The sequence below is a fragment of the Polypterus senegalus genome, chromosome 2, assembly GCF_016835505.1.
Source record: "Polypterus senegalus isolate Bchr_013 chromosome 2, ASM1683550v1, whole genome shotgun sequence".
Taxonomy (NCBI): Eukaryota; Metazoa; Chordata; class Cladistia; order Polypteriformes; family Polypteridae; genus Polypterus; species Polypterus senegalus.
In genome coordinates this window covers 214,688,758-214,716,458 of record NC_053155.1, presented here as the reverse complement: position 1 = coordinate 214,716,458, position 27,701 = coordinate 214,688,758, and the positions used below count along the sequence as shown (strand labels likewise).

At 36.9% G+C, this 27,701-nt stretch overlaps 1 protein-coding gene across 1 annotated transcript in view; it reads right to left on the bottom strand.

Moving 5' to 3' along the window:
- vwa8 (von Willebrand factor A domain containing 8) overlaps positions 1–27,701 on the bottom strand; it is a 482,517-nt gene that overhangs the window by 400,972 nt on the left and 53,844 nt on the right. Inside the window, exon 4 of the mRNA XM_039745289.1 lies at positions 17,837–17,947. Coding sequence (XP_039601223.1) covers positions 17,837–17,947 — 111 coding nt within the window. The remainder of the gene's footprint in view (positions 1–17,836; positions 17,948–27,701) is intronic.

The following is a 27,701-nucleotide window of genomic DNA, read 5'->3' as shown; positions in this document are numbered from 1 at the left end:
ATACCTAAACCTGTCATTTAAATCCTGGATCTACTAATTAATATCATACTGTAGCATAGAGCACAACTACCAGGAATGCTGTCCTTCTACTTCAATACCCACATATACAGGGCCTCTCTTCTTATCATTGTGGCTGTCTTTCTCTTGCCTAGAGTTAAATGTAGGGCTTAACCCATTTTACAGCTTTATATACAGTACTTGTTAACAAATGAAAAACATTGCATTAAAAAGTACTGCTAAATGAGAGTATCCAAAGTAATTTCTATCATTTTTATAACAGTTAAAACCTAACATATGGGGGCTCTTGTTTTCACAACTGGCTGTAAGCTTTCCTAGTAAACACTTATGTCACTTCTTACTAAGTCTTTGAAGACTTTTGTTATTTAACAGACTAACATGCAGGTGAGATAACGTTAGTTTTTGCAAAAATATTGATCTAATATAAAACAACTGCAGTAATGTGAAAAAGTCGCATGCTAAAATGTGAAAATGTAAAAGGCAACTGATTATTTCCATTTGTGGACAACTTACGCATCTTTTAAAATGTTCACACAAAACCAAGAGACCTGAATGCAACATACACTACTTCCAAAATATTTCTTGAACCACCTACAGTATGAAATGTCTTAGCTTATTTCATCTGGAAAAACCTTTGAGGATACTATTATGATACTATGAGTTGTGGTTGGTTAAAGTGTCATTGTGCTCACTGTAGTTGACTGAATTGGTTTTGCTTTTTGGAATGCTTACTTTTACATGCAAAATGAACTCTAATGTTTATGGGTGAACTGACAAAGTGTAGTTAATGAGTGAAAATTTCTCAACCCTGAAGAAATGTTAAGTGTGCAGTATAAAAGAGTACACAGAAAAATAAATAAATACATGATAATAAGAGGATGCAGAGGGGCACAGTGAAAACAGCTACATTCTCATAGCTCCAGAACATTGTATTCTAAATCACAATGCTCCTGTTTGCCTACTAAGGTCCTCTGATTCTGGTAATCTTGTTGTGCTCCACTGCACCCAGACTTTGGAGTGACATCCCAAAATTAATTAGATCAGCTGACTCCATTCATTCTTTTAAAAAACAACTTAAAACTCATCTATTTAGAAAGGCTTTTAACTTAACTTAACATTCTGCCCTTTCTTTCAGTTTACCTCTCTGTCCAAGTGCTCAGGATAATTTGTGTGTCTGTTATATCACAAATAGGCTATTTGTTAAGTTTTTCTTTTAGTATTGAATTTAGTATTTTACTCTGATTTATTGTCCTTTATTCTGTTTAATGCTTTATCTGTTTCATTGTTCTATTGAGGAAAACATATCCAATGTTACATATACCCTGCTGTTGTTTTTTTTTTGTTTTTTCTTTGCTAAGACTCTGTGAAGCGCCTTGAGCATGGGAAAGGTGCTATATAAATAAAATGTATTATTATTATTATTATCACTATTACTATTATTATTATTATTATTATTCAAATCTTGACCTGGTAACAGTGTGTTTGGAATTTGCTTGTTTCATCCTTGTCAAGATGAGTGAGTTTTTTTCTTTCTTACCTTACTCCAATATTAGGCTCTGCCTTTCGATAACCCTAAAATTAAATCAAGCAGATACTATGGATGGATTGGTGGAAGAGTCATTAAAAACACCAAAAAGAAAAATTCAAAACACAGTAACTACAGAATCTCCAAACCTTACATACAGTCATAAGAAACAGTTTGGGAACCCCTCTTAATTCTTTGGATTTTTTGTTTATCATTGGCTGAGCTTTCAAAGTAGCATTTTCCTTTTAATATATGACATGCCTTATGGAAACAGCAGTATTTCAGCATGGACATTAAGTTTATTGGATTAACAGAAAATATGGAATATGCACCATAACAAAATTAGACAGGTGCATAAATTTGCGCACACCAACAGAAATATTACATCAATACTTAGTTCGCCTCCTATAGCCTTTGATGAGTGTCTGGATTCTGGACGGAGGTATTTTTGACCATTCTTCCATACAAAATCTCTCCAGTTCAGTTAAATTTGATGGCTGCCAAGCATGGACAGCCTGCTTCAAATCATCCCATAGATTTTCAATGATATTCAAGTCAGGGGACTGTGACAGCCAATCCAGAACATTGTACTTCTCCCTCTGCATGAATGCCATTGTAGATTTCGAACTGTGTTTTGGGTCATTGTCTTATCATTGTCTGTTTGTGGAGTGAGTGCGGAAAGGGCTTCTTTCTCATCACCCTGCCATATAGATGTTCTTTGTGCGAATTGCGCTGAATTGTAGAACGATGTACAGATACACCATCTGCAGCAAGATGTTCTTGCAGGTCTTTGGAGGTGATCTGTGGGTTGTCTGTAGCCATTCTCACAATCCTGCGCATATGCCGCTCCTGTGTTTTTCTTGGCCTGCCAAACCTGGGTTTAACAGCAACTGTGCCTGTGGCCTTCCACTTTCCTGATTACATTCCTTACTGTTGAAACTGACAGTTTAAACCTCTGAGATAGCTTTTTGTAGCCTTCCCCTAAACCATGATACTGAACAATCTTTGTTTAAAGATCTTTTGAGAGTTGCTTTGAGGATCCCATGCTGTCACTCTTCAGAGGAGAGTCAAAGGGAAGCACAACTTGCAATTGACTACCTTAAATACCTTTTCTTATGATTGGACACACCTGTCTATGAAGTTCAAGGCTTAACGAGCTAATTCAACCAATTTGGTGTTGCAAGTAATCAGTATTTAACAGTTACATCCATTCAAATCTGTAAAATTACAAGGGAACCCAAATTTTTGCACCACCAGTTTTTCACATTTGATTTAATTTCATACAACTAAATACTGCTTCACTAAAAATCTTTGTTCGGAAAACACCTTAGCACTCAGATGTTCCTAGGAAATGAAAGACATACTACTGTTATTGTTTTTGTTGAAAGTAGAGTAAATTATTATGCAGGCTGAGAGGGGTTCCCAAACTTTTTCATATGACTGTATGTATACGTAAAATAATCAACATATAAGTAGTGCTTCAGATTTCTTGGATCTGATTCTTAGCAGCTCCTTACATTAGAAAAGAAGGGAAAAAAGGAGACTAGACTCTAGACAGGTCATAAAATACCTTACTTAATCTAGTGCAACTGATACTGTTCCAAATAACACTTAATACAAAAGGCAATGACCCCTTAGCATGATGTGTTACTGTCACATTGTCTTTTTCAAAGTTCTACTCTTACATCTGTGGCTACACCTCAAATACAGCACTCCATTGACTTTTTCGATGCTTCTGTTCTTTTTTTATGCCCAATCAGTCAATTCTGTCCTGACTGTACCTCACTTATGCTTACTTGTTTCATCTTACCAAGTGTGCATTTCCTTTTATAACAAAAAACTGAAATGCTCCCTGCCTCCATTCTCCTCCATTTAAAACACAAGAACAGGCTGGGTATTTTAAAATTTATAAAAAAAAAATCTTCACCTTAGAACAGCGGTTCTCAAAGTTTCGTATTTTGCGCCCCTTTCTACCTGGAATAATTATGTGCCCCCTGCATAATATAAGATAGATGAGAATAGCCCATGATACAACTAACAAAGGCATGATACTCGTGTGGTGTCGCGGTGTCCTATCATTTTTACTTCCATAAGATTTGCATGTGTTCGACTAACTTCGATGTAATTATTGCAATTTATTTTTTTTTTTAGTGCTTTAATAACTGTTAAAATGCCTTGTGTGGTTTTTGGTAGTAATTCTAATCCCAAAAACAAAGAATAAATTATTTACTCGTATTTAATTATTTTTTATGTAAATAAATGATTAAATATGTTTTAATTTTGAAAAATCTCGTAAACGAGGACACCGATGAAGTTAATCTGCACCAGACAAACATATTTTCATCCGACAAATATTATACCGGTGTTAGTTGTATCATGAAAATAACCCAATACGCAGTAAATGATTTACAGTAACTCAATTTGGCAATATTGGCTACGCTGCCAATGTGGTGCAGTTGCGCCACATTATCACCTGATCTACTGTTACCCAAATGTTCGCAACAGATACCAAGCAGCAGCAGCGCCGCTCATCATAGAAACAAACTTCAAACAGAAAAGGAGCTCAGAGTGTCTATCTTGAATATCAAACCAAACCTGGACAGTCTGTGTAGTTTAAGAACAGCGTCAGATCAGATGTGAATTTATACTGGCGCTGTTAGTTAGAGTCAGATCAGAAGGGGCGAGGGAGAGCGTTAACGACACTGAGGTAATAAAACGGAAAAAAAGCTAACTTTTAGAAATGCCATACATTTACAGCTGATCTGACGCTGTTCGTTTTCAAATAATATTGCATTAGTGCGACTTTGTTTTCTGATTGGTACTATTCAGGTCATAAAATGATTTCTTCAAAATGTCACATATATTCGTGTCTTTCTTTTTTCCCCCGGTGTTGTGTTGACATCAGTTACCAGAAGGCGTGAGCTTATTCACTGCGGCAGGAGCATGCAGGTGGTCAGTTGCTGTGTGATATAACACGCTTGACTTGGCAGCGATCTGCGCGCATGTACTATACAAGGCATGCACGGTAAGCTCTGACAAAAGAAGAGTGTTCTTTGCTCAACTTGCACAGGAGCTTCGTCATCGCTTCTTACAAGAAAAGGCGATGGATAAAGCAAAAGAGGATGTAACATCGACAAGCTTCTGTTCCAAGACCGCCACTTCCCCAGGAAAGCAAACTCAGTCAGTGTCAGGCGCCTCTGCCAGTGTAATAGTAACTACAGCACAGAGAAAAGTGTATACATTGCAACAGGTACCCATGTCCTAAACGTAGAAAGGACGGTCCTTGGGTGTGTGTGAACTGTTAACATTTGAATCTGATGATTGCATATAGTGCGGAACTGACCTCGCTACTATTCTTTCCTCTGCATTTCCTGGAATACAAAAGAAGCAGTACTGTGCACCAAAATGTAAACACTGGCAAGATCAAAAAAAAAAAAACGCGATCACTGATTAGAAGCGCAAGAAGGCAGGTGAATGAAAATGAATAATATGAATAACTAGCCGAAGCCCTCCTTAGCATACAGCGGTGTAAGAATAGGAACGGAAAACGGTGAGAAAGGAATTCAGAATAACAAAGGCTTAGGAAACCACCGTCACAGTACAGTAATCCCTCGCTATATCGCGCTTCGACTTTCGCGGCTTCACTCCATTGCGGATTTTAAATGTAAGCATATCTAAATATATATCACGGATTTTTCGCTGGTTCGCGGATTTCTGCAGACAATGGGTCTTTTAATTTATGGTACATGCTTCCTCAGTTTGTTTGCCCAGTTTATTTCATACAAGGGACGCTATTGGTGGATGGCTAAGAAGCTACCCAATCACAGCACGTATTACGTATTGAATAAAACTCCTCAATGATATATGATATGCTTCCCGTGCGGTGCTTCGCACACTTAAAAGCTCTAACAGCACGTATTGATTTTTCATTGATTGCTTTTCTCTGTCTCTCTCACTCTCTCTGACATTCTCTGCTCCTGATGGAGGGGGTGTGAGCAGAGGGGCTGTTTGTACAGATGCTGTTTGCATAGAGGATACGGACGCTCCCCTCAAAAATGCTGAAAGACTACCTTCATATTGCTCCCTTTTTCTTGCAGCCGCATTATCGCGGTGCTTAGCATACTTAAAACCCCAACAGCTCATATTGATTTTTGATTGCTTACTTTTCTCTCTCTGACATTCTCTGCACCTGACGCGCACTCCTTTGAAGAGGAAGATATGTTTGCATTCTTTTAATTGTGAGAAAGAACTGTCATCTCTGTCTTGTCATGGAGCAGTTCAAACTTTTGACTAAAGGGTGTTCTTTCATGTCTAGAGGGCTCTAATAATGTTAAAAAATGTATTTAGAAGGTAAACAGGTTTTCTAAGCTCTAACTGCGAAAACAGATTTATAAATAAAGAATCCTACTTCGTGGAAATTAATTTATCGCGGTAGAGTCTGGAACGGATTAACCATGATAAACGAGGGTTTACTGTATAACTGTGCGAAGAATATTTATAAACAGTGTGGTAGAGTTTATAAGAGCTTAAAATATATAAAAATAAACATACAAACATATGATTTATACTTTGCGGATTTTCACCTATCGTGGGGGGCTCTGGAACGCAACCCCCGCGATCGAGGAGGGATTACTGTATAACGAAAATAGCAAGGAGCGAACCAATGCCAATGGTCGAGAGAGCACCTTCCTGTAGCAGGCTACAGAAAACATAGACATACATAGATAGATGCCGCATTCACTGTGTTGCCCAGTCGACACGATAAGTCAGCGTCCGCCCTATTGCAGTGGTAAAAGTGCCATTTAAACTAATACAGGTAGGCGTGGAAACCGGGTTTTCTGATGAAAAACAATAACGTTTTAAACAGTTTCATTTACATACAACAGATTTTGGTGAATCGTTTACATGCAATTATTTATATCCATTTATACATTAATAATGGCAATTATTAAATAATAATAATAATAATTATTATTAAATAATTCCTCCCATATAAGTAACATTTCTCGGACTGCTCTTTTCCATCTCCGAAACATTTCTAGACTTCTTCCTGGTCTTACACAACACAGTACTAAAGTACTGGTTAATACCCGAGTCACCTCACGTATAGATTACTGTAATGGTATTCTATCTGTCATCCCACAAAAACGTATCCATAAACACAATTTATTCAAAATTCTGCTGCCAGGATAATAACCTGCTATTCTAAATCCACTGAACATACTACACCTATTCTCTCTCGATTTCACTGGCTCCCTGTTAACTACAGAATACAATACTAAATACCGCTCTTAACATTTAAAGCTCTCCACAACCTCACTGATCTCCTACAGACTGACACTCGTCTCGCTCATTCTGATTCTCATCTGCAGTTTTACTTTCTGTACCACACATCAAACTCTGTGCTATGATAGCTTGAGCGTCTCTCATAGCGCTCCTCAACTCGGGAATTCTCTTCTCTCTCATATAAATCAGCTCGATTCAATAACACATTTTAAAACTACCCTCAAAACTTATCTTTTCAAACTGGCATGCCAATTGTGAAACTGCTACTGCCAGTTATCTTTGTTTGTTTGCTTATTATTGCTGTTTGATTGAGGGCGACGGTAGACACAGAAGTAGGATTAGAGATGGTGGGCGGGGCTCTGTTGTGCATATCCCATGGTCTTAGAGTTGGTGGATGGGGCTCTGCGAGTTGGCGGGCATGTCTCTCTGTCTTGCATGTGCTCTCTGTCTTGCTTGCCCTTAGTTAGAGTTGGTGGGTGGGCTTTGGCAGGCGTGGCTCTTTGTCTTGCGTGCGCTCTCTGTCTTGCTTGCCCTTAGAGTTGACGGGCGAAGCCCTGTCGAGCGTATCTCATGGTCTTAGAGTTGGCGGGCGTGGCTCTCTGTCTTGCGTGTGCTCACTGTCTTGCGCGCCCTTAGTGAATTATATATATAGATGTTTCATCAGTGCCACGATGTTTTCCGAAATGTACTTATACAGGTCATAAAATGAGTTATTTGACATCATGGACCATAAGGTGCATACTAATTCCGCGTGAGTAGGAACACTCAATAAAACTGAATAAAAAAAAAATTCAAGTGACGGTGAGATACGAAGAAGGCAGATTCACCAGTGCTTGTGTGTCAGCTTTTACCCCTCCAGATCAGAGAATTTCCAGTTCCATTGTCTCAAAACACCACTCATGAAATGTATGTTTTTATTGTATAATACTAACAATAAGAGCAGCTCACTACTCAAAACAGTAAATTTGCGGGGGAGATGGTTTGGAACTCACAACCTTTGGATTATAAGTCGACAGCTCTAATCGGTGCACCACGAAAGCTCTCGTATTGTAGTTGCCCTTTTTATGGAAGTGTTCATTTGATATTTGGCCATCACCTTTACATATTATATAGTTCATGTGTACATTTTGTCATCTATACGAATAAAAGGCAAAGCACTCACGCACTCACGCACTCACTCACTCACTCACTCACTCACTAATTCTCCAACTTCCCGTGTAGGTAGAAGGCTGAAATTTGGCAGGCTTATTCCTTACAGCTTACTTACAAAAGTTAAGCAGGTTTCATTTCGAAATTCTACGTAACGGTCATAACGGTCAACAACGTCCGCCATGTTGAACTTTCTTATTCATGGCCCCATCTTCACAAAATTTGGTAGGCGGCTTCCCTGCGCTAACCGAAACCAATGTACGTACTTATTTCAGTGGTATGATGCCACTGTCAGCCCCCATATTGAACTTTTCAATGGACTTTGTTACTTATGGGCCCATCTTCAAGAAATTTGGTATGCGGGTTCCCAACGTTAACTGAATCCTACTTACGTACATATATACGTCCATAGCCTGCAGCTCGGTCACCGTGTGAGGCGGCGTTGGGTCCCCCATCTCAACGCCTCCCACGTTGTTGGCTGCCTGCCTATATAAGGCTGTCCGTCGCTCCAGTCTCTACATTCCCTTCCTTGCTTCGTCACGGATTCACATCTCCCTGCTGATAACTACAGCCTTTTTATTTAATCCACGGCTTCTCCTCTGTTTTATTGTTCATTTATTATGATTATAGTTATTGTGTAGGTATTTTAGACTTACTTTACATTGTTCAGGTACCCATTTCCTTTATCATTCCAACCGTACCCCCATTAACATGTCTATCAAGGTGATCACCATCGATCAAAGAACTGTCACTTACCGAGTGGTTTCCATGCCCAGAGATGGCACCTACCTTTTTCATTCTCTTTGTTACATATTGCACGGCCATATCAGGCTCACTCTTGATATCCGGAGGAACATTGTGTCTTATGTATTGAATGACTGGGACATGTTCAAGGTGTGGACTGATGACGGTATAGGAGATAATTATACTACACAGGAGCACTATAAGAGTGAAATGCTTAAGCCCTTCACCTATGCATCTGCATGTGAGAAGATGGCTGCCGCTGAATTGTTTGGATGTTGCTTTCAAGTGTACCGAAATGGCCAAATATTTTACACCTTTCGACAACTGCCAATGCCTCTTAAACATCTTGGATTGACAGGTGACGATTTCAGTAGTGGACACTTTGATGTTTATGAATGTTTAAACTCTCAAAAGCTGGATGTGAAGTTATCAATGAAACCGGTTGTATACTTACAACGATTGACAGATGCCGAATGTCTCTTCAACACAAGTCCTACAAATACCGTCGTAATTGAAACAAACCATGAAACTCAAACCGATTATGACAGCAGCAATCCAAGCTGTGAGATTTAAAATATGATTACTGTTCACATGACCAACTGTACGTTGCATGCTCAAGAGTAAGCTCAGCGCACAGCTTGGTCATATTACAACTGGAGGGCCGAACTCACAATGTGATATACAAAGAGATCCTTAACAAATAATTATTGGTTTATTTTCCCTCAGTTTAAAAGGGTTTAATTTTCTTCTTAATAAAAATTTTAAGGCAGTAGTTCGATGCTGCGAAGCGCGGGTATTTTGCTAGTTTATTACTAAAACATGAAAAACATTTCTGTTTTAACGATTTGTTTACATAGATTGCTTAGACACAAAACGCACATCAAGTTATTTCCCCTTACATTTCTGAGTAGCTCACTCCCAGATAATCAATGAAGGCAGGAACTGGGAGAACTTCTTGGCCGTTCTGAGGCAATGGGTTTGGGGTCTGGTGGTATAAGGCTGCTTGGGCTTATCGACACATTTAGAAGACAAAAGAGGCTGACGGTGAGGTGTGAAGGGATTTAAGGTGGGCCGGAATTACAAGTTTTTTCATTGGCTCTGGTAATTCTAATGTTAAAGCAGGCACATATTAGTCATTAGATCTATGCCTTAGAAATGTTTTATTTTAATTTTACTTATAATGCATTTGTTGTGATTATATGCTTACAAATTTAAATTTGAAATAAAAATGTAAAAAATTAATTTTGATGTCTTGTTCATTTATTCAACACCCCCTTGTACAGCTTCAGCACCCCCCCAGGGGGGCACACCCCACAGAACCGCTGCCTTAGAACACAATTTTATGTGACAAATTAATATATACCGTGATTATTAAGAAGTAACTTTAGCTTGAAACATACTAAATGGATTCTTTAAGCAGATGAAGATGAACCTAACTTTAACAAAATACTGTCATCTCAAGTGCCTTGTTTCAAGCCAGAACATATTAGGATATAAAAAAATAAAATTCAACACCAATATTCAGCATTCCAGCAAAATACTAAGCAGCTGGTTGAAATGGCTGAAGAAAGGTGAACTTCTGAGAAAATACATTGTAATGCAATGCTAAGGATTTCTTTAAAAGTGACATCATGAATATGTAGTACTACTACATATGCTTAACACAATATATATGCATTATGCCAAAAACAATTAGCTCATAAAATAATGTCATATTAATTGCAAATTATAAACAATTCTTATGAACATGCCCAACTTTAAATAATCATTGCATTGAACGATTTAATAATCATATTTACCTATTAAATGTTTTGTTGTATACAGAGCAAAAGTACAAAATAACTGTCTAAGGAAATGTGTAGGAAATTTGGATGTACATAAAGAATATATTCTTAAACTCATGAAATCTACTTAAAAGTTTCAGAAAAGCAGGAAAAAACCTTCAACAAAGTGTACCTGGAAGTACAAGAAATCTGCCAAATCCGGTTTTCATAGTCCAAGTTTTGTTTGAATTGACTTTTGAACTATAAACTAAACACATTAAAATTCCTTACTGCAACAGAAAGAACAAATATTTTAAGCATTGCATAAAATAGAGGTATATTTTAATAAAACATTATTCATTCTTTGCATTAAGTATGGCATAGGAAAGATACATGACTTCACATACAGTGGTGTGAAAAACTATTTGCCCCCTTCCTGATTTCTTATTCTTTTGCATGTTTGTCACACAAAATGTTTCTGATCATCAAACACATTTAACCATTAGTCAAATATAACACAAGTAAACACAAAATTAAGTTTTTAAATGATGGTTTTTATTATTTAGGGAGAAAAAAAAATCCAAACCTACATGGCCCTGTGTGAAAAAGTAATTGCCCCCTGAACCTAATAACTGGTTGGGCCCCCCTTAGCAGCAATAACTGCAATCAAGTGTTTGCGATAACTTGCAATGAGTCTTTTACAGCGCTCTGTAGGAATTTTGGCCCACTCATCTTTGCAGAATTGTTGTAATTCAGCTTTATTTGAGGTTTTTCTAGCATGAACCGCCTTTTTAAGCTCATGCCATAGCATCTCAATTGGATTCAGGTCAGGACTTTGACTAGGCCACTCCAAAGTCTTCATTTTGTTTTTCTTCAGCCATTCAGAGGTGGATTTGCTGGTGTGTTTTGGGTCATTGTCCTGTTGCAGCACCCAAGATCGCTTCAGCTTGAGTTGACGAACAGATGGCCGGACATTCTCCTTCAGGATTTTTTGGTAGACAGTAGAATTCATGGTTCCATCTGTCACAGCAAGCCTTCCAGGTCCTGAAGCAGCAAAACAACCCCAGACCATCACACTACCACCACCATATTTTACTGTTGGTATGATGTTCTTTTTCTGAAATGCTGTGTTCCTTTTACGCCAGATGTAACGGACATTTGCCTTCCAAAATGTTCAACTTTTGTCTCATCAGTCCACAAGGTATTTTCCCAAAAGTCTTGGCAATCATTGAGATGTTTCTTAGCAAAATTGAGAAGAGCCCTAATAAAATACAAGAGCCCAAATTTTCTTTTTGCTTAACAGTGGTTTGCGTCTTGGAAATCTGCCATGCAGGCCATTTTTGCCCAGTCTCTTTCTTATGGTGAAGTCGTGAACACTGACCTTAATTGAGGCAAGTGAGGCCTGCAGTTCTTTAGACGTTGTCCTGGGGTCTTTTGTGACCTCTCGTCTCTACGCTCTTGGGGTAATTTTGGTCGGCCGGCCACTCCTGGGAAGGTTCACCACTGTTCCATGTTTTTGCCATTTGTGAATAATGGCTCTCACTGTGGTTTGCTGGAGTCCCAAAGCTTTAGAAATGGCTTTATAACCTTTACCAGACTGATAGATCTCAGTTACTTCTGTTCTCATTTGTTCCTGAATTTCTTTGGATCTTGGCATGATGTCTAGCTTTTGAGGTGCTTTTGGTCTACTTCTCTGTGTCAGTCAGCTCCTATTTAAGTGATTTCTTGATTGAAACAGGTGTGGCAGTAATCAGGCCTGGGGTGGCTCTGAAATTGAACTCAGGTGTGATACACCACAGTTAGGTTATTTTTAACAAAGGGGCAATTACTTTTCACACAGGGCCATGTAGGTTTGGATTTTTTCTCCCTAAATAATAAAACCATCATTTAAAAACTGCATTTTGTGTTTACTTGTGTTATATTTGACTAATGGTTAAATGTGTTTGATGATCAGAAACATTTTGTGTGACAAACATGCAAAAGAATAAGAAATCAGGAAGGGGGCAAATAGTTTTTCACACCACTGTAATTGCATTAGATGACATTAACAAATTTGCACTGAAAACCTCAAAACTTAATCGGATAATTCTTGTTTCAATCAAGTGATCAAAGCATTATTTTCATTAACACAGACAACATATATATATATGTTTAATATTGTCACACATGTGTGACAGATTTTATTTTTTTTCTCCAGCTCCCCTACAGATTTTATTTTTTTATTTTATTTTTTTTTTATATTTTTTTTCTCCAGCTTTTTGAGTTTTTTTTTTGTTTTTTCTGTCCACCCTGGCCATCGGACCTTACTTATTTTATGTTAATTAATGTTGACTTATGTTTATTTTTTATTGTGTCTTCTATTTTTCTATTCATTTTGTAAAGCACTTTCAGCTACATTTTTTTGTATGAAAATGTGCTACATAAATAAATGTTGATTGATTGATTGATTGATTGGGAGGCAGTCAAAAAGCCCAAAGGTGAGTTAAACATCGTGAGATGAAGGATTATCACGTGGTACTTACCTGAACCTCTTCTCCCAACAGGAAAACAGAAAAAAGATAATCGCTGCTATTTCTGGGTTTAAAAATGGCCGCCATAACGTCACTTCCGGTGACTCTGTCTGGCATCACTTCTGGTTATCACCATGGACATCACTTCCGGTTCCTCCACAATGACGCTGTTTCTGGTTCCTGATTTCAGCGTCATTTCCTACCAACCAGTTCTTGTTCCCATAATTCATTTCCTATATAAATGCCATTTTGTCACAACCATTTGGTTAACTGTTACTCAATACAAGTACTTTTGATCGAATTTACATTGTTTGCTTTCATTTGTCCGCATGGGACAAAATACTGAGGACAGTCCCCAAAACTTTATTTTGTGGAGTTTCTTTTTCTTTTTTGAGTTATTTTTCCACAATATATATATTAATAATTTTTTTAATTTTTTTATTTTTTTATTTATTAATTTTATTACAATCAATACATAGCAATCAAGTTTTTACAAAAAAAAGAATTATGCTAAGAACAGATCGATCCCCACCCTTGAGAGAGAGAGCAAGCCAAAGCGTGTAAAATTTAAGGCTTGTAAAAAATACCTAAATCAACAAATTCTCTGTGCTTTATAAACTCATTTCAAAATATTACTGATTAGATCCTGCCATGTTTTGAAAAAGTCTGCACAGATCCTCTAACTGAGTATTTGATTTTTCCAATTTTAAATAATATAACACATCAGTTTCCCACTGACTTAAAAGAGGAGAGTTTGGGTTCTTCCAGTTTATCAGAATAAGTCTGCGTGCCAACAGTGTAGTGAATGCAATCACAATTTGTTTGTCTTTCTCCACTTTAAGACCCTCTGGAAGAACCCCAAACACAGCTGTTAATGGGTTAGGAGGGATTGTGAGTCCAAGGCTGTCTGAGAGGTAATTAAAATTTTTGTCCAGAATAATGTTAATTTGGTGCAGGCCCAGAACATGTGACCCAGTGAGGCTGGGGCTTGGTTGCAACGTTCGCAGGTTGGATCATGCCCTGGAAACATTTTGAGAGTTTTAGTGAGACAGATGTGCTCGATATATAATTTTGAGTTGTATAATTGTATGCTTTGCATATGGAGCTTGAGTGAATTCTCTGCATTGCTACTTTCCACTCCTTTTCTGATATATTAATTGAGAGATCATTTTCCCAGTGTCCTCTTGGATCTTTGAAAGGAAGGGATTGTAAAAGGATTTTATATATTGTAGAGATGGAGTCTAACTCCTTGAAATTGAGCAATAATTTTTCCAGCGTGGATGAGGGTGCAAGATGAGGAAAATCTGGAAGGTTCTGTTTAACAAAGTTCCTGATTTGAAGATAGTGAAAGAAATTTGTAGCTGGAATGTTAAATTTGGAATGTAATTGTTCATAGGATGCAAAGACGTTGTCTATATAAAGATCTCTAAGCAAGTTAATTCCAAATTTTTCCAGATATTAAAACTGCATATGTTTGTGAGGGTTGAAAGAGGTGGTTCTTTTGCAGGGGTGCCACAGAAAGAAGCTTCTCCGTCTTAAAATGCTTTCTACATTGGTTCCAGATTCTAAGTGAGTGGAGCACAATTGGGTTATTAGTGTATTGCCGATAGCGTGTGTTTTTGGAGCAGAGCAGGAATACAAAGAAGTACTGCAGGATTTTACTTCTATTGCGGTCCATGCCTGTGTATGTTCTTCTATTTGTGTCCAGGTTCTTATCGACTGTATATTTTGCCCAGTAATAAAACTGGAAGTTAGGTAGAGCCATGCCGCCTTCTGCCTTTTGTCTTTGTAGGGTCGCTCTTTTGATGCGTGGATGTTTAGAATTCCAAATAAATGAGGTTATTGTTGAATCTAATTGCTTAAAGAACGATTTATTAATGTATATTGGTATGTTTTGAAATAAAAAAAGGAGCTTAGGAAGAATATTCATCTTAACAGTGTTAATTCTTCCAGCTAGTGTGAGATGAAGGGTTGACCATCTATGCAAGTCTTGTTTAATTTTTTCCATGCAGACGACGAAATTTTGTTGATATAGAGCTTTATGTTTACTTGTGATGTTTACCCCGAGGTATTTAAACTGTTCTGCAATGATAAAAGGAAGGGTGTCTAATCTAATATTATATGCTTGAATTCACGGAAAGAGTACACTTTTATTCAGATTAATTCTGAGACCAGAGAGCTTTTGAAATTCTGTGAGTGCTGCTAAGACTGCAGGCACAGAATTTTCTGGGTCCGATATATACAGTACCATGTCATCTGCATATAATGAGATTTTCTGTTCCAGTCCTTCTCTGCTAATCCCCTTTATCTGATCAGTATTTCGACAATGTATTGCCAGTGGTTCAATGGCAATTGCAAACAGCAGTGGTGACAAAGGGCATCCTTGTCTTGTGCCACGTTCTAGTTTAAAGTAGTCTGAGCAAATGTTATTGATGCAAACTGAAGCTTCTGGGTTAGTATACAGTAATTTAATCCATGCACAAATGTTCGGGCCAAACCCAAACTTCTCCAAAATAGTAAAAAGGTATTTCCATTCAATCATGTCGAATGCTTTTTCTGCATCCAATGATAATAATATTTCTGGGGTGTTTGATTTAGTTGGTGAGTATATTACATTAAACAGGCGTCGAAGATCGCGTTGGAGTTTCTTTTTCTTTTTTGAGTTATTTTTCCACAATATATATATTAATAATTAATAATACAAGTAACAGTACAATAATGCAACAAAACACAACAATAACAAACTACAGAGCACAAAATACTATGCAATAGCTAACAACACATAGCCTGTACTAGTAAAAATGAGGTAGAAAAAGGTCTTGAATTAGAAGTTGTAACCACTGTAGCAGTATAGGAAGTAAGCAATAAAGTGACAATTCTGAGATTCAGCAATAATAATAATAATATTATAGGAAGAAATCTGTGTCGACCTAAACATGGTCATTAACTATAAGTGCTATGGGAAACTTTTAGCACATGATATTGAATATACAGACCAAACCCAAGTCTTGTACAGACATGGTCTGTCATAGTAAACCAGGGAAAAAAATCTGAAGATCATAAACAAGCACCGGTTCCAAGACATATTTTTAAAGGTGCAGAAGTGGTTTCTATGTCAATTTTTTATAGAGCACATTTAAAACAACAGAAGTTGTTCCGCTGCAACTACTAAAACTAAACCAAAATGACATTAATTAATAATACAATTTTTTTTTAGCTTACAGCAGATTTTGCTTTTTTCGAAATCAACACATTTCAATTCCAGATGGCAAATAAATGCTCCACTAATTACACTTCCAGTAATCAAATAAGCTCCCAGTAACAAAATAAACAGATAAGGTTACAAGTTTAAAGGAGAATTATTTGGCAATTTACTTGTTTTGCATTTAAGTATAATCCTTTAACTAATTTTTAATAAGCATTAATCTTAATCTCCTTTAATAGTTAGTTTTATTATTATGATCAAAATTTGTAATAGATTAAAATCTGTAACTATTAGTAATGTATGTACAGAATCTACATCCAATAGCATAGCTCCTTCTGTTTTTTCTTCATACTAAACAAGATAGAGGCACATCATTTAAAATAAATGGTGATGTGCTATTTCATTAATAACACTAAATCACAAAATTGAAAAGATTATGTAAAATGTATTAAAAGAATGGCTTTTATGGCAGACTATTGGTTATCATTTTTCTCTCTATGCTTTTCTCCTCTTGAAAAATCAACAGATAATTATAATTACGTAAATTCAAAATCAATAAGATGCTGCTGCATTAAAATAAACCTTCTTTAATCAAGGAAAGTGAGGAGAAAACACTGAAAATTTCACCATGAGATGCTCAATTACAACACACATACTATAGCATAGACAGTATATAGCATATATATGTTCTTTATTTCAGTTTTTCTTGTTTTAATAATGAAATATAAAGTATATTTAAAAATAAATAATAAATCCACATTAAAATTGTGTTTCTACTTAGATAACAGTAAATTTATTTACATTATAAAATTGCTGGATTATCAGCCAATTTATTTCTTTATTGGGACTGACTATAATAACTCTTTTTGGCTGACGATTGGCAATGAAAAAGTATTAAAACACTTGCAAATCACATTTACCGTAATTTAAAAAGTTCATTTTATTTACTTTCTTCTCTATTTCAAAAATAATATCACAAATACTTTGAACATTATTTGTTTCTCTTTTTAACTATATTGGAAAAGCATAAGGTGGATCGCAGATGACTTTTGAACTAAAAATAAAACATAAAATTCGGAAATCCTCATAATCCAGTATGAGTCTATAACTATAGCAATCGATGAATAGCAGTAAACGGCCTTGGACAGAGCAAAAAAAAAAAAACACAAATTCATAAATTTAGAATTGACCATTATACTAACCAGCTTGTTTTTGGGAATGTGGGAGTAAAACTGTAAGGCCATGCAGGTATTGGGAGTACATGCAAACTTTACACAGACAATGACTGGACACAGAATTTAAAATCTGGATTGTGGAACCATGAGGTAAAAATCCCTCAATGCCATCCTTGAACTAAAAAGTGTAGAATATATAGTCTTACAGGTACCAGCTAATGACAATTTAAAATATGATTCTTTCATTTCTAAACCTGATATAATTTTGACTGAATTATCTCTGCTAGACATGTGCTTCAATTGAAACAAAACATAATTTACAGTTTGCCCCAAAGAAACCTTAATTTGTAACTTTAAAGATCATCAAAATTTACACTAGGCAATACACAATTAAGCTCAGCAAACAATAAAAATTTAGTGCCGAAAATGCATGAATCATGATTTTCTGTGTATTCAACTACCTGGTCAACGTAAAATGCAGTGCCATCTCGAATTTCACGTCTCTGCTTGAGATCCGTCTCAGTGGTGTCTCTTGATAAGGCCACATACTCTACCTCTCGCTTTGTTAGCTCCTATAAATGAAAAATAAAACAGCTCTGGTTAGGTGACCCAAAAAATTCCTCTTATACTTTAAACACATTACTTTTTCTGCTTTTATTTTCTTCTATCTTTTTAGTTAATGAGGCAAAGACTGATAACTAGGAATATCTAAAATAAAGAAACTAATAATCTCTATACATACATATATATATATAATGCAAAGTAGAATGACTGACTGACTCACTCACTCACTCATCAGCAAAAAAATGTTTAATTAAAAGAATGAAATTTGTCAGCATGGTACATCTAGGGCAGTAGATATCTGCTAAGAAGGGACATTTCGATATACAGTAATCCCTTGCTATATCGCGCTTTGACTTTCGCGGTTTCACTCTATCGCGGATTTTAAATGTAAGCATATCTAAATATATATCATGGATTTTTCAGCTGGTTCGCGCTTTCGCGGACAATGGGTTTTAATTTAGGTTACATGCTTCCTCAGTTTGATTGCCCAGTTGATTTCATACAAGGGATGCTATTGGCGGTTGGCTTAAAAGCTACCCAATCAGAGCATGTATTACATATTAACTAAAACTCCTCAATGCTATAAGATATGCTTCCCGCGTGGTGCTTGTTTGCTTCTCTCTATCTTTCTCACTCTCTCTGCCTGACGGAGGGGGTGTGAGCAGAGGGGCTGTTTGCACAGAGGACACGGACGCTCTTCTACAAAATGCCGATTTATCGCGGTGCTTCTGTATACTTAAAAGCATGTATTGATTTTTTGATTGTTTGCTTTTCTTTGCGAGCTCTCTCTCTCACATTTTCTGCTCCTGACAGCGCTCCTTTAAAGATAAGATATATTTGCTTTCTTTTAATTGTGAGAAAGAACTGTCATCTCTGTCTTGTAATGGAGCACAGTTTAAACGTTTGACTAAAGGGTGTTATTTCATGTCTAGAGGGCTCTAATAATGTTAACAGTGTGGGAGAGTTTATAAGGGCTTAAAATATATAAAAATAACCATACAAACATATGGTTTCTACTTCGCGGATTTTCACCTATCGCCGGGGGGTCTGGAACACAACCCCCGCAATCGAGGAGGGATTACTGTATCGATATTTAGGGGTAAACCCCTCCACTACAATAGAAAACCTAAATACCCCAAAATCTCAAAAATGTCTTTTTACAGATTTGACTGAAAGTTGACGACACTATAGAAGATAGAAAATTAGCCAACAGGTGTTTTTTATTTCTTGATACATTTTTTATTTATCAATATTTATTAATATTATGCTAACTTCCATACTCAGTGCTGTGCTAGCAGCATGCTTTATGCAAATCAAACACCCAGAAGAAGTGAATGACAGGCCACATGAATACCACCAGTAACTACTAGAGTGGACAAATGAGGATGGGGCGGTAACCTGAGGCCTCATGTAAACATGGTGCGTATTATGTGCATATCACGTAAAAATGGTGTGGATTTATAATGGTGTGGGGAAGCGCATGGAACTTGGCAAGCACACAAAAAAATCCATATGCATAAAACTGTGCATATGCCAAGTGCCATGCACTTCCCTTTTAATAAATTCCAATGACGTGAAATTTAACGTATGTGAACACGCTTACAGCCCCACCCCAACTTCTCTAAGAATTTTGAATATTTCAATAAGCAATTCAATATACATAGCCCCTTCCATTCAGCACTTTGTTAAGAGACAATGGCAAAAGCATGTGGAAAAAAGAAGAATTTCAGCAAATGTGTAGTTAAGGCAAGGAAAAAAGTACTAATTGTTGGCTTAAGCAGTGGTATAAGCAACAAAAGGAAAGATGCACAGTAACTAAAATAAAAAGTAGGTATATATCAAAGTCAACATGAAAAGTTGAATTGCAGCCCAGTGTCTGTTTATTCTGTTTCAGACAACATTACAAATGTTGATCCCCATGTAAAGGACACAAATCCACACCGTGATGATGCATGCTGTGCCAATCACATCTTTGGGGGTTGGCTGCATACTGCATATATTTGCCTCGGAAACCACTGGGCAGCCATCTGGTTGTGTGCTGATGGACACTGTTCTGGGGTCACAAAATGCAACAGAGGATTGCTATAAGAGATGTGTCAAATGAGCAAAGGAATATAAGGGCTGTACTATGTAATATTGACCACAAATTAAATGAATTGGTTAAAAAAATAGATGCTGCATCTGATTTACCTGTTTTTACATTCTGCTAATTACATTCAAATGAAGCTGTAATGCTATCCGATTTGTTTGATGATTTGGTGGGTCAGGTTCATCATACCACATCTCTTCAGGTACAGAGAAACTACAATTGTGTGCCAAATTAGGTACCAAGCTAAATGCTTGCATGCTACAACACATTTTCTGCAGACTATAGAGCAGCAGATTAATAAAGTGGAAATACTTTCTATTTACATAAGCAAATTCATTCTTTGAAGGCGCCTTTATAGTGTAGTATCAGCGCTGAGTACCACAACGGATAGATTGTCTGCTCTTAACATGGCTCTTTGAGGTAACTCACTATCCTTAAAAGAACTGCTTGCCTTTTGCTGCACTAGTTGGAAAAAAGCAACAGAGCTGCTGTTTTACAAGCTCTCCAGCTACAGATGATGTGATGTCAGCTCATTCTTTGATGATTTATCCCTGGCTGATGTAACTTGTCCGGCATTGTTGCAACAGAAATGTGTGTGCAGTTGACCACTCCGATTACATTTGGAAAACCGGACTTTGCGACGAATTTCACTTCTGTGTTTTTCAGTTCAACCACAATGCCATATCTTATATATCTGGATGACAAGCAGATAAAACCATCCCATACAGCTGACATTGCGCAACTCAGTGATGTTTGAGAAATACCTGATAGGTCAGCAAGTTCACGTTGGAATGCTCCTGTGGTTAAAAACCCGAGAGTGGACAGAAATTGTAAAGGAGCAGGTAAAGCACAATTTCTCAAAGTCTGCCTTTGTAAAGCTGGGTGCCATTTCAGCACACAGTTCCAAGAGGATAGCTCTTAGAAATCAAAATTGACTTAGAAGACAGTCATCATTATCTATAAATACGTACTCTCTTGTAATTCTTCCATTTGCGATGTCTTCTAACAATGCTAAACCAGCTATGGTAGCTGGAATAGTTTAGCCATTCTGTGCACCATTATATCATTACAGAATGATTACAATCAAGTGAATTAAATCTGTAAACGATATGCAATTAATTGCGGTGTATTTAATAAATTCCGCATCATTGATGGGAATCTGAAAAAAGGGAGACCACAAAGACACAGTAGCACTGCTTTGATGCTGTGTGCCGCCAGTTTGCAAAACAGAGCAGAAACTTGCATACATACCGGGTGAGGCTCCCGTGAAAATGTGCGTGGCCCTATGGAAAGTTTGATTTTTATACATCTCGAAGTGTGCGTAGAAACAGGCGTATGCAACATTTTTCAGTTTTTTCTGTATGCCATGTTTTAGTGTGAATTCTACATACATTATACATGAGGCCCCTGGACAGAAAAAAGAGATGTCACATTATGCAATGGAAAAAGAAAGTTCGTCATAGTGGGCAATGTTTTATACTGTTAGCTACTTGCACCCTCTGATGCATATCAGGTCTCATCTTGGTTATCTGTTCCACTCTGTCGCGTCTTCCTGGCGTGAACTATCGAGCTACACACAGAAAGATGGGTGGAGGGGATAGTAGAGGGTTGTTACGACCTACTTTAGACTTTTGCCTTTATTTTCTAATTTGGGGTTTACCTTAATTGGGTCCTGCCCTAATTACCCATTTAAGCTACTTATTAAGCTCACCTGGGTTATGAGTGGGGTGTAGGTTTATAAATTAAGCTTCTTTGGGGTTGAGAGAGAGAGAGAGAGAGAGAGAGAGAGAAAGAAAAAAAAAAAAGAGAGGTGGTGGTGGTGGTGTTAGAGCAAGGTATGGAGAGTTAAGGTTTGATCTGGCTTTTGGGTTTTTTTGGTTGTTAAAGAAATCTAAGTTAGCCAGTTAAGTAATAAATGCTTATAGTTTGTATCTTGCTGTGAATTTTGAAGTTAGACAGCTATGTTAATGTGGTTCTCCTGCCTTGCTTGTTCTGTATAGTTTCTCCATATTTTGTGTATTGTTTTGTTAATACAATAAATGGAGCTTGTTTTATTTTAGTTTTCTTTTGGTGCTTTGTCTCTCTCTCATTTGTGTACGGCCTATTTATGTATCCCTAGACTTTTGGTAGGCCGTAACATATTGGGGGCTTGTCCGGGATCTTTTTGAGTATTTTTGTGCACTTTGAGTATTAACTGGCTCTGTTTTGACCAGAGTGGTCTTGGTGGTACTGTGTTGACTTTGGAGTCGAGTTCATTTTTCTCTAAGTGCTTTAGTATATTCAAAGAGGTTTTTTTTTTTTTTTTTTGAGAGCTTTTTTAAGTGGTAGTATATTCAGTACATCAGCAATTGTTTGGTAATAAAGTTGTGGACTTAATTAGTTGGTTAATTGGAAGTGATTTCTTTAGCTTTGAAGGGTTTTGTATATTGTAGTAGGTTTTAGTGTTATTATGGATTTTGATTTGCACAAGTTTACTAGTGCTCCCACTGTTGATAAGCTTGATAATTGTAGAAAGGCAGATCTTTTGCTTATTGCTGACTTTTTTGATATTTCATTATCTCGTTATGCTAGTAAGAGTGAAATTAAGTCTGAACTTAAGCGGAATTTAATAACATTGGGGGTATTATGTGACAGGGAGGTTTCAGAAAGTATTAGGGAAGGTAATGTTGCATTGCCTGATACTTGTGCTGAGGCAGAACCCATATTGCTGTCAGAAGCTGCTGTTGTAACTCCTATTGATGTAGGAAGTATACAGCCAGGTGAGGTAGCTGAGCACGGTTTTGATGCTCCTGTTGAAAATACAGCTACTATAGTTCGTTTGAAAGAACTTGATCTTGAGTTGAAACGTCAAGAATTTAAATTACAGGAGCTTAGATTGGAAGAACTGAAAGTTAGAGAGCGTGAAAGAAAGGTGGAAATGGAGATGAGAAGGATGGAATTTGAAACTAGACAACTCACTCGACTTCGTGAACTTGAAGTTGAGGCCTTAAATACTGACCATTCTCGACCTAATCCTTCTAATGATTTTGATATTGGCAAACATATTCGTTTAGTTCCTCCTTTTAAAGAAACTGAAGTTGATAAGTATTTTACTGTATTTGAATGTGTTGCGACTGTATTACATTGGCCAAAAGATATCTGGACATTATTGTTGCAATGCAAATTAAGTGGAAAAGCACAAGAAGTGTGTTCTGCTCTTTCGGCTGAACAGAGTCTAAATTATGAGGTGGTGAAGAATTCTGTGTTGAGGGCTTATGAGCTGGTTCCAGAGGCATATCGACAAAAGTTTAGAAATCATAAGAAACAAGTTAATCAAACTTTTGTGGAGTTTGCTCGAGAAAAGGAGAATCTTTTTGATAGATGGTGTGCATCACAAAGTGTTAAACAATTTGAACAGCTCAGAGATTTAATTTTGCTTGAGGATTTAAAAAATTGCCTTCCTGAACGAATTGTGACCTATTTAAATGAGCAAAAAGTTTTGAAAGTCTCTGAAGCAGCTGTATTAGCTGCTGAATTTGTTCTTCCCCATAAAACTGTATTTACTCCACAAAAAAATTTTGGTGAGGAAATAATAAAAATCAGAGGTTTGGGTAGAGGTTTGAATGGGTCCTCTCATCAGAATTTATTACAGGATAAATCCGTGACTTCTAGTAATGCAGTAGTAGATCAAAAGTGTGTTTGTTTTTATTGTAGAAAACCGGGTCATATAATTTCTAATTGTGTGATTTTTGGAAAAAAAAAATATCAAGATCCAAAAAGTGTGGCTCTGGTACAACTTGAAGAAAAGTCTGAGGGCTTGTTGGTTAGTAAGGGTTATGAGCCTTTTATTACAAATGGCTTGGTAACGATACCTGACCATCCTGATGTTCAAAAGCCTGTTAAAATTTTAAGGGATACCGGTGCCTGTCAATCATTTTTGTTGGAAGGAGTTTTACCTCTATCTGAGAAGACATCAAAAGGATCGAGTGTATTAGTGCGAGGTTTTGAAATGGGATATGTGAATGTTCCACTTCATACAGTGATTTTGAAATCTGACTTAGTGTCAGGGCTTGTTACTGTTGGAGTGTGCCCTAGATTTCCTATGGCAGGGGTTACATTCATATTGGGCAATGACTTGGCTGGAGGTAACGTGTCACCTGTTCCAGAGGTTTTGGAAAATCCTATACCACCTTGTCCTAATGAACTGGCATGCCAGTTTCCCCAAGTGTTTTCTGCATGTGTTGTAACTCGTGCACAATCTAAAAGACTTGGAGTAGATAGTTCTGAGGAATTGGATGTGAATTTATCAGAAACTTTTCTTAATGATATTGATGGGAGTGTATCAGACTTCCAGTTGTCGACCCTGCCTGAAGATGAGGAAAATTTAAGACAATTAAAACCAAAGGAGATTGTAACTGAAGATGTATTGCCTTCGTCCATTTCACGAGAGCAATTTATTATGGAGCAAAAGAGTGACTCTGAACTTTCATCATTTTTCTCTAAAGTGGTGTCTAAGGAAAAATTGAGTGAACTGCCTATTGCTTATTTTTTTGAAAATGGAGTTTTAATGCGTAAATGTCAATCATCTTCATCAACTCCTGAATGGGATGTAAAATATCAAATTGTTGTTCCTGTTTCATATCGGTTAAATGTGTTATCTATTGCCCATGATCATTGTTTAGCTGGTCATTTGGGAATAAAAAAAACATGTGACCGAATACTTAGGCATTTTTACTGGCCAGGAGTATGGTCTGATGTTAAACGTTATTGTGAAACATGCTCTGTTTGTCAAATGGTTGCAAAACCAAATCAAAAGATTCCCTCAGCTCCATTGTATCCAATCCCAGTAATAGGGGAACCTTTTGAACATATTATTATTGATTGTGTTGGTCCATTGCCTAGAACAAAATCTGGAAATCGGTATTTATTAACTATTATGTGCAGGGCCACAAGATATCCTGAGGCTATTCCTGTAAAAAAAATTACTGCCTCTGTTATTGTAAAGGCTTTGGTGAAATTTTTTTCTATATTTGGTTTACCTAAAGGTATGCAGTCAGATCAAGGGTCGAATTTTATGTCTAAATTGTTTGCCCAAGTTTTATAGCAGTTAGCAGTAAAGCATAAAATATCAAGTGCTTATCATCCAGAATCACAAGGGGTTTTAGAATGGTTCCATCAGACCCTGAAGTCTATGTTGCGTAATTATTGTTATCAGTTTGAGAGAGACTGGGATGAGGGTATCCGTTTTGCATTTGCTATAAGAGAGGTAGCTCAAGATTCTTTAGGATTTAGTCCTTCGGAGCTTGTATTTGGTCATACTGTACAGGGACCTTTAAAGTTGCTTAAAGAGAGATGGACGTCTGAAACTTCAGCTACTACTAAAAATTTATTAGATTATGTTTGTGATTTTCGTCACAAACTGAGTTATGCTTGTGAAATGGCTAAAAAACTTGAGTCCTCTCAAAGAAAAATGAAGCACTATTTTGATAAGAAATCAGTGAGTCGAAGTTTTCAGCCAGGGGATAAAGTATTAGTTTTATTGCCTGTCCCTGGTTCTGCTTTACAAGCTTGTTTTTCGGGTCCTTACATAATTAATAGAAAAGTGAGTGACCGGGATTATCTCATCCATACTCCTGATCGTAAACGTAAAACTAGATTATGTCATGTCAATATGTTAAAACTGTATCAAAGTCGGGTGGAAGATAGTTTAAAGAATAAACAGGGGGTTCAGTTGGGTGGACTTGAAACCTCAGTGGCGTTAGCTGTGCCTATTACTTCTAAGGATGGGTTATCTATGTACTATGCACATGTTGTGAGCAGCAAGTTATCAAATTCTAAACTATTATGTAATCTTCAAGAATTTTTCTTATTTGCCTGACTCTGAGCGTGCTGATATTGTAAGTCTCATAACTACTCATTCTGGGCTATTCTCTGATGTGCCTACTTGTACAAATGTGTTGTATCATGATATTGAGGTATACAATGCACAGCCAATTAAACGGCATGCTTATAGGGTTAATCCTGTTAAACGTATACTTATGGGTAAAGAAGTTGAATATTTGTTGGAAAATGGTCTTGCTGTTCACAGTAGTAGTCCATGGAGTTCACCATGCATTTTAGTACCTAAGACCGATGGGACTTATCGGTTTTGTACTGATTATCGAAAGGTAAATGCAGTTACTAGACCTGATTCTTTCCCTCTTCCAAGAATGGACGATTGTATTGACAGAGTTGGCTCAGCTCGCTATGTGAGTAAATTTGATCTGTTAAAAGGGTATTGGCAGGTGCCCCTGACTCCACGTGCTTCTGAAATTTCCGCATTTGTTACACCGGATTGTTTCCTTCAATATAAAGTGATGCCATTTGGAATGAGGAATGCCTGCCACATTTCAACAACTAATGACAATTGTACTAGCAGGATTACAAAATTGTGAGGCCTATTTGGATGATCTAGTGATTTATTCCAAAAGCTGGATAGAACATCTTCAGGCAATTAATGCCGTTTTTGATCGTCTTGAAAAGGCTAACCTCACTTTGAACTTGGCTAAATGTGAATTTGGACAAGCGACAGTGACGTATCTTGGAAAGCAGGTGGGCCATGGAAAGGTACAACCTCTTGATGCCAAGATTACTGCTATTAAAGAGTTTCCAGTGCCTAAATCAAAGAAAGAACTGAGGCGTTTCCTGGGTATGGTTGGATACTATCGCAGTTTTTGTAAAAACTTCTCTAGTGTGGTGACACCATTGACTGATTTATTGAGTGTAAAAAGAACTTTTGAATGGAGTAATGACTGTCAAACTGCTTTTGAAAATGTAAAATCTTTGTTAGTGATTGCTCCTGTTTTAGCTGCTCCTAACTTTACGTTGCCATTTAAGCTGGATATTGATGCAAGTGATTGTGGAGCTGGAGCTGTTCTTTTACAGGAAGATGAGAATGGAGTGGAACATCCTATATGCGATTTCTCCAAGAAGTTCAACAAACACCAACGCCAGTATTCCAGTTTATGTTGGTTCATCTGTACTCACTGTAATGGTATTTACAGATCATAATCCTATTACCTTTTTAAATGGTATGTTTAATTCTAATCAGAGATTAATGCGTTGGTCTTTGATTGCTCAAAATTATAACTTTATTAAGCATAAAAAGGGTAAAGAAAATATAATTGCTGATTTTCTTTCTCGTATTAATGTGTAGAAATTTGATTAAAGTTTTTTTTTTTTTTTTAAGGATGGGGGTATGTTACGACCTACTTTAGACTTTTGCCTTTATTTTCTAATTTGGGGTTTACCTTAATTGGGTCCTGCCCTAATTACCCATTTAAGCTACTTATTAAGCTCACCTGGGTTATGGGTGGGGTGTAGGTTTATAAATTAAGCTTCTTTGGGGTTGAGAGAGAGGGAGAGGGAGAGGGAGGGAGGGGGAGGTGTTAGAGCAAGGTATGGAGAGTTAAGGTTTGATCTGGCTTTTGGGTTTTTTTTGGTTGATAAAGAAATCTGTAAGTTAGCCAGTTAAGTAATAAATGCTTATAGTTTGTATCTTGCTGTGAATTTTGAAGTTAGACAGGTATGTTAATGTGGTTCTCCTGCCTTGCTTGTTCTGTATAGTTTCTCCATATTTTGTGTATTGTTTTGTTAATACAATAAATGGAGCTTGTTTTATTTTAGTTTTCTTTTGGTGCTTTCTCTCTCTCTCT